The following is an 8,253-nucleotide window of genomic DNA, read 5'->3' as shown; positions in this document are numbered from 1 at the left end:
AGTGAATTGACCAAGTGTGCATTGGTTTAAAGCCGACTGGTTCATCCGAACTCCCGCAATGATGTTTAAGCACTTCATTTAAATGAGATTTACCCAAAGAGTATGTGGAGCTATGCATCGGTTCAGAAAGAGATTGGATAATACAGATTCCGGCAGCAGCGATGTGCAAGCAGTGCAGTGAGATGAGACGCACCCAGGGAGCAATGGAACATGGTGAGGCGGAACTAAGGGGGGGCGGGCGGAGCGAAGTAAGGAAGGCAAGGAGAGGAGAAGGGGGGGGAGGCATGATGGAGGGAGGGAGGGAGGATCATGGTGAGTACATATCCAAAACGAAGATCGGGGGGGGGCGGGGGGCGGATTAAGGGAAGATTAATTAGTACGAAATGTGTGGATTAGGCTAATTAATGAACTGGGGAGGGGGCTTTCATCATCTTCCTCTTCTTCTTCATCATCTTCTTCTTGAACAAAAGCTTTCTTCCTTTTTCAGCCGTTTTTCTGTCGATCTTCCTCGCCATCGCCAAACTCCATCTCCATCTCCATAGCCTTCAAGGTATGTTATCTCCTTCCTCGCCCTCCCTCTCACGTCCTTTGCTTCTCCCATTTCTCTCCATTCTTGCTCACGGTACAAAATAGCGAGATCTCCACTGCATTTCTGTAAGCTTCCCCGTTCCCTGCTTCGCAGTAGTGCCTTTTTGGTTCCCGTCGTTGCATTTCGCTCCGCCTTTGCAGAACACGGCTGCATACGGCTGTAAGATTTCTGCGGGCTTGACATCGTATATGTCGAACTTTGCAGGAGCCCTTGCTCGACGTCAACCACCATCGTCGCTCGCAGAAAGATCGAGCAGTGGCAGCTTGGCGTCAAGAATCGCAACCGCAACCTACTTTTCCATCTTGTTTGCCTGCATCGCTTCTGCTTGAGGTCGCTGCTGGACGACGAGCTCTACACTGCCAATCGCCATGGATATGCACCCGTCTGGCGTTCCTCGCCTCGTTGGCCCTGCAGGCTCGGAGTTTTCACACTCGGATTTCTCATCTCAGTTCCGATTTCTTCCCAATAACATAACCAACGAGATTACCCCGCCTCACCTCGATTCTCTCCCCATACGTTCGCATTTGCAGCCGCTCCAGTTGCATGCGTCCTCGTCCAGCCCTCGCTTGGCCGGTACGCAACCCCTTCGCCTGCGCGAGGAGCATTCCAAGGCTGGAAGCCCTCGGGCATCAAGTTCCCCTCAGCATTTACTTCCGTCCGACCCCAATCCTTTACATATTCTGCCTACTTCTCCCTCGGCTGCACAGAAGCGCCTTCCGCATGCCATTTCGCCTCGGGCTAAGCTCATGACGGAGGATATGGAAGATGGAGACTTTCTTCCGGTGATGGCCAATGAAGGCGAGCCACAGACTTCTGACGCTTAAGTGCACCTTCAGGAGGCTTTGGTGAGTTGCTTCATGTTCAGTGCTTCCTGTTACGCCTTCAGAAAGGGTTCATTATGTGATATGTCGTGGATAAAACGGTCAGTTATTTGATAGAGCTCCTTCTTGAGACCGATCATATGTTTGGCTGAGGTTTCTTATCTCCAGGGTAGTAATGTGTATGCTCAGGCTCTTTATTTTGTCAGATCGCCAGGGTAGTAATAACTTATGTTCAGGTCCTTTATTTTGTCATTGCTTCCGGTGAAACTGTCTATAGTATATTCTTCTTCTTTTTTTTCAGAGAATCTATAGTATATTCTTGAGAGGTAACTCCAATTTTAATTCCCTTTGTCCTCTGGCCAATTTGGAAGGTTCTATCACTGTTTCTATTCCGTTGGCTTCACGTCTTTTGGCATTACGTCTTGTACCCCTTTCTTATCCCGTTGGGGAAGACACTACACCAAAGTTTCGTTAGATTTTTTCTATGACCCTTGCTTGTACAACGTCAGCGTAAGATTGTCTGACGATCCCGGGGCTTTCAGTTAGCTAAAATCCTCGCATTAGATGTTTTGTCACCCAGGACTGGGTGGAACTTACGTCTTGAATTGTGCATTGTTTAACTAAACTGTGTGTCTGGTTACTTCGCAGGTGTAGCAGCTGTCATCCAAGACAATATGTTCTTTTGTAGAATATGCTCATCAGACTTTTAGTTTCAAGATGTAACTGCAAGGACAGCAAATATGATGTAAATATTGTATAGTGGTTGGTTTTGGAAGAGTTGGAAATTTAGACTGCTGGAGGCTCCGTTTTGTTGCTGTTGCTGTGACCAAGGGGCCTAGAAAGAAGAGAAGCAGAAGAGGAGAATCATAATTTTTGTCCTGCAGACGTTTTTCCTGCATCACTCTCCTGGCAGAGTGATGCTTTGGCATCAAGTAGAGCGGAGTTTTTTTTACTTTTTTCAAGTGGATATACTTCTGTAGTAAAGCAAGGCCACGTCTGGTTCTTGTAGTCATGTTACATAAAAAGGTTTATTTTGGCTTTTTGTGTTTTGCCTTTTAAAACCTGAGACCTCTGATAAGTAATATTCTAAGGTCTCAGGTATCATACTCTATGTATCTTGTTTTTAAAGAGGGCGTGTCTGGTTGGGTAAATGAAAGCAGAGAGCATGTTTTCTCTGGAAAAATCTAGTGTGGCAGTAAGAAGTAGAATTTAGTAGCAGACCTGCAAGTCTTTTACCCTCTCTGAGCTAAGGTCGTCAAAAAGAAAAAAAAAGTACTTTTGGTTGTGGTACTATGAGATTGAATCGACTGCATTTAATTATCTATGCTCCACACTGATGATTAATATTCCAAGGACTTCAGTGCTGTCTTTTATGCATCCCTTGCTTGTATGGATGTGAGCAAAAACAGAATCCTGTTTCAGTGAAGCAAAAACAGAATCCCAATTATGTCCCTGTTCAGGCGCTGCATCGTCTCTGCAACTGATTTTTCATAAGGTGCCCAACCTCTTCACCTGTGATTGACATGTACTTCGGGGAGCTGATGTTCTTGTTGAGTCCTATTGATGTTGTTAGGGCTGTGATAAGGTTATCTATGTTGTTTTCTGTTATGATGCTAAAATTTGGAAGTTATTGGACTTGTAATGTCTTATGGTATTCTTGGAAATAAATTACGATGTGATTGGACCTGCTATGTCTCTCATGGTACTTTTGTAGAAGTTGCAGCCATTGGTTTATTCCAATTTTCCTAGAAGTATGTTCTTGAGTCATATGTGAGACTATTAAACTGGATTAATTGTAATACCCTTCATGTGCACGTACCCACTGTGAGGGAAGAGAGAGAGAGAGAGAGAGTCTTTTAATACCCGTCATGTCCAGGTACTCACCGTGGAGGGAAGAGAGAGAGAGAGAGAGAGTGTGTGTGTTTTTTAATACCTGTCATTTGCACGAACTCACTGTGGAGGGAAGAGAGAGAATTAGTTCAGGGAACCCCCATATGGTATGATTCAAGTTTTTTTCATACAAAGGTTGTAAACATACATTGCAAGTCGTTTCTACATGCAGCTAGTCTTTTTGGAACTTTATCATGATGGTCTCCCCCCTGAGACATGTATGCCTTCCTTCTCTATGTACTTAAATCATTCTGTTCTCGTTGGTTTAAGTACTCAACCAGGTCTCTTCTTCAAGTAGTTTTTGAAGGAGTTTCTTCTAGGAGCAAGGTTATAAAAGAAATATCTGTAGCAGTCTTGGTAAAATGGAATTTTGGCCTGCATTGATAAAATGTCTTTTTATCATACTACAAGGTGCTGCCACTTGATATACTCACAATTAAAGTATGTCAAACATGGAAACTGGTGCGTGGGAAACACAAGCCTACCATGTTTGACTTAACAGTTGACTCAAAAAACACAGTAAATAGAACTGTATAGGTATTGCAGAAACAAAATAGTGAACCCATGGACAATTATACCCTGTAGGACTTCCAGAACATGTAGGAAACATTACTTCATTAGGACAGTGCTTCACTAGAAACTCTTGTTCATAGAAAGCAGCGGTAGGCTATTAATAGCTCGATAAAATATGCCCCAGAAGTGGGGGAAAAAGTGGCGTGAGAGGTTGGAGTAGATAGCTATTTATAGGGGCGGGAAGAGCCCCTTAAATGGTCAAGTGAACTTGTTCTAGGCTATCTTAATCAGGTTCCCGTAGACCCTATCTAGACAACCAAAAGTTAGCCAACTAGTCTACTAGTAGCAACCTGATCTTTAGCCCTATAGTAGTGTAGGGTAATGCCATCCTAACAACTTGGAAGTAGACCTAATGTCCTATGAAGGGGCTTGTAATTAGGTTCTCCTAATACATTTGTGACATTGACATAAGTACGAAAGATCAATAGCCAAGCAGTCTCATGGCATAATAATGCCATCCTAAAAACTCCTAGGTAGACCTAATGTCCTATGAAGGGGCTCGCAATTAGGTTCTCCTAATACATTTGTGACATTGACATAAGTACGAAAGATCAATAGCCAAGCAAATACCTCAGCTCGAGAGACAAAAGGGAAACCTTTTCAAATGATATGGGCGAGAGAAAAAGTGTCTTATTCCATTGGGTATAGGAACAAACACTAAAGTTAGAAAGGGTAAAGTATTTTTCTCACAAATAGGATTAAAATTCTAAACTTTGCATCGAATACTATGAATCATAGGATGCAAGCATTGACCATATCAAAGATAATGGAGATCCAACAAACATGTACCTAGAGGTGTAGAGGCAAATTAGTAATAAGGATTATCATGGTGTAGTCAATCTAAAATGCAACCACATTGATTGTGAGATGTGTATATATATAGTCACAAGAGTGTAAACTCAAGAGATAAAATGGAACTCTTTTAAAATGATAGCGGTTGCTAGCCTCCCATCACTATAATGCAATGGACTACCCAAATGTTCCAAGTAGTGATGTTGGGCACCCATCTCCCAAATACTATCCTTAGGTGAAGATGCAGGGCTTTGTTGAGAGGGAGGAGTTGTGTCCTAAACCTCAATCTAGAAGACCCATTGTCCCTAAATGCTTTAAGCTGGCATATCCACGTCAATCAAGAAGGCATGAATCCCCTCTATGAATTAGACTTTCATGCCCCAAGTGAAGTCTTGTTGCATCCTCTGTGTCCTAGCCACAATTTGGAGGACCCCCTCCCAAATCTTCTATGCTGCGGGGTAGCTCCACAACCAATGCGAAGTCGTCTTGAGGTCACTATCCACACATAAGTGGCACCTCACATCGACATGCATCTTCCCTAGCCACAATCGTATGGGCAATCCCCCATGGGCCACCATTCAAACAAGATATGTAATCGTTTGTGGCCAAAGGTTGGTCCTAATGGCGGCCAAATTTTGGAAATAAACTCTTGGGGCACTTGCTGCTCGCTCTATTGCCGCTCTCTTGAAAGAGTTCGCCTCAAGCTAAAGATGACAACCAATGTGTATCGTGTACAAAAAGAAGCACACCTCCATACACCTCTCTAAGGGCCCTACTCTTGAAGGCCAAAACCATTCACCTCAATTCCATTGTACCTCAGCCATCCGATAACCAAAGACCCCTGTCCCAAAGTGACTGGTGTTTGGTTGATGGTGTAGCCATTGCTTAGATAGCCCATACTTTGATTCATTGCCACTCAAGCAAATCTAGGGCCTCATCCAACTCTAGATCTCCCTATGTCTTTGGATGAAGAAGACCAAGCAATCCCACTTTGTAATGCATGGAGTAGGAGGATAGGGCTTGATGCGAATAATGACTTCTTTTAAGGGCACCCCTATCGTAGGAAATTCCCCATACTAGTGTGGGAGAGCTGTGACTCTATGTCAACCAACCCTCCAAGACTCAGGGATGGCGGAGGCTATGCATGCCTGCCCCCCCTCAGGTCAAAGAGGGCTCTTGCATGTGCCTCTATTTCATTGGGGAGATGACTCTGTGCTATGAAAGAACTAGCCGGCCACTATCCAATTGTGCCCAGTCCAACCAAAGTTCGTGTCCACTACGCCAACATGAAGGCCTCTTGATCACAAATCTCCAAATGGCATGGCGGTCAAACTCCTCACGACATTGAGTGTTGGCCAGGATGAGTCTCCTAGACAGAGGCTACCAAACCCTATAGACAACTGATCAATGTTGCCCTTCTCAATGGGGCCTCTAAGAACTTCATCAATGAGACTATTGCCACTAGCCCCCTCTGTTGAGAAGCCCTGTCTGAAGCAAGAGCTTCAGAGGCTCCAAACCTGGGGTAAGACCTTGCACCACCAACTTGTCCAAAAGGCTCTACTTTGCATGGTTGGACCTATGGTGCCAAATCCTCCCTTTGCGCGCAAGGCAAGAACCTTATTCAAAATGACGATGGCTGTAGTGTTCCTGGTGTCATCCGATCCTACCCACGAGAAGCTGCAAACCATACATCTAAGCTGTCCCATGCAACGCGTGTGAAACCACCAGCATGAGGCTATGTACTAGGCCATGGACAGAGCAGTACATTGCCTTGGTACTAGAGAGTGTGATGTAAACAAAACTCCTTGCATTCACAAAATCTTGGAAGACACTGACTTATGTTCTTTGGAGAGGTGAACCTTTTAGATGCAAACTTGTCCCTTTTCCTTCATTTGTATCCAAAGTAATTACAAATTTATGACCCCCTCAACTTGTGACTGATTTTTGAAGGTCGCCCTTCAAAAAAGGCCACTCCACCCTTCTGTAAGCCTTCTTGAAATCCAAGAGAGGAATGCAATAGGTCTCCCAAAAGGTGAAGATGTTGTCCAAGATGATTCACTCCTAATTGAAAAGATGTCTGAGTGTCATGGATAATGTTAGCAAGATGGGAGTACAACTATATAATGTTAGCAAGATGGGAGTACAACTATAGGCTCAAGATGTTAGCTTAGATCTTGCAAGTAGTGTCCAAAAAAATGATTAGGCACCATTGTCAAATATTTGATTGGTCTCTGCCTTTTGGGGTCAAACAAATTCAGCTATGGCTAAGCAATTGAGGGAGCAATCTAGAGTCAAATATCTCCTAGACAAGGGAGCATGAATGCGCTCCCAAAACTACCTAAAGGAGGACCATCCTCACCTAGGCAATTCTATGGTGGGGGGCCTCGAAGAGCTCCTCATCTATGAACAAGGCATCCATCTAATCTACTCATGCCCTAGGAGACCACTGGAGTTGGTGCCCAAACAAAAGTTTAGGCTGCAAGAACTTCCTCCTGTGATTGGAACAATCGATGATAGAAAAATGTAGTTAGCTCAAGAATCTCTTGAAGGGTCTCATCAAACCTGGCCAGTCTCATCACTTTCTATGAATCTCTGTGGCCTGGAGGGCAAGCCATGTACTCTTATACCTGTCTACAGGCCACTAAGAGGTCAAGTCCAACTCCCTAAATCTATCTATGGAAGCCAAGTCTCATTATTCTCAATGTTCTTTTCCTCTCCTCAAGGATGCTACACCTCTAAAGTGCTTGTCACTATAGCTACTCACATCAATTCTCTAAATTGTTGTTGCTACCCAACTAGCCTAGCGATCCTATGGGAGCAAGTCCAGTTGTCGTCAGATCTATTCTATGGCCTGTTGTAGCCCTTTCCTCTTGTAGCAATGCATCGAGGATCAACATCTTGTTTTGAGGGAGTCCACAACAAGGCTTCTCCATGTGAATACCGATGGGGAGTGATCAAACATCATTGTTTTAGCGAGAATACTGGTGGCTCCACCTCTATGCATCACCCAATCTCCCATGTAGAAAATGTTGAGTCTCTCTAGCAGGTCACGATGTCAATGCTGATCAAAGGAGTAGCAAAGGCTGTGCTTGGGACTCTAGAAAACTATGCCTCGTGCCATAGATCGTAGCCACTAACTACAAAGATAAATTGCCCCCACATGCTACACTCTGAAGAGAGACCCGTTGAGAAGGACACTCTACCCTGTTTGCCCTTCTCAAACTCTAGATTGTTAAAGTATGTTCAAACAAGCTACAATTCCACATTTGGGACGCTCTTGGTGAGCCACCTACATAAGGAGAGTCACCGTTATTGGCAATTAGGTGCGTAGATGTTTAGGATTCCAAAGGTCTAAACTTTTAGAGCAAATCTTTACCATGTAAGATTGTGGTTTGAGGATTCTTGCTAGGATAGGAACCTTGGAAGGATTTCTACATTGGATGTATACAACCCCGCTCTCCTTCCACAAGTGAATATTGATGGATAGTAGGAGGGGATATTTACGTTAGACCATCTTAGGGCTCCTTCCTCCCTTCTTATGATTGCTATCCTGCAAGCTTGGGCCAGCTTCATGGGTCCTCTTTAGAG

At 44.2% G+C, this 8,253-nt stretch overlaps 1 protein-coding gene across 1 annotated transcript; it reads left to right on the top strand.

Annotated features, from left to right (window-relative positions):
* Positions 1-444: 444 nt before the first annotated feature.
* Positions 445-2,208, top strand: LOC147884266 (uncharacterized). The gene is made up of 3 exons (XM_087398091.1): positions 445-550; positions 794-1,434; positions 2,059-2,208. Exon 2 carries the CDS (start codon positions 958-960, stop codon positions 1,411-1,413), a length of 456 nt encoding a protein of 151 aa, XP_087254217.1. The 5' UTR covers positions 445-550; positions 794-957; the 3' UTR covers positions 1,414-1,434; positions 2,059-2,208.
* Positions 2,209-8,253: the final 6,045 nt, after the last annotated feature.

This window comes from Dipteris shenzhenensis, chromosome 27 (genome assembly GCF_047967505.1).
Source record: "Dipteris shenzhenensis isolate YYH24624 ecotype China chromosome 27, Dip_SZ_1.0, whole genome shotgun sequence".
Classification (NCBI taxonomy): Eukaryota; Viridiplantae; Streptophyta; class Polypodiopsida; order Gleicheniales; family Dipteridaceae; genus Dipteris; species Dipteris shenzhenensis.
This window is presented reverse-complemented; position numbering and strand designations above follow the sequence as displayed.

Bases quoted from the DNA above. Each gene is read 5' to 3' on its own strand.
- LOC147884266 (XM_087398091.1), top strand. From the start codon at position 958: ATGGATATGCACCCGTCTGGCGTTCCTCGCCTCGTTGGCCCTGCAGGC.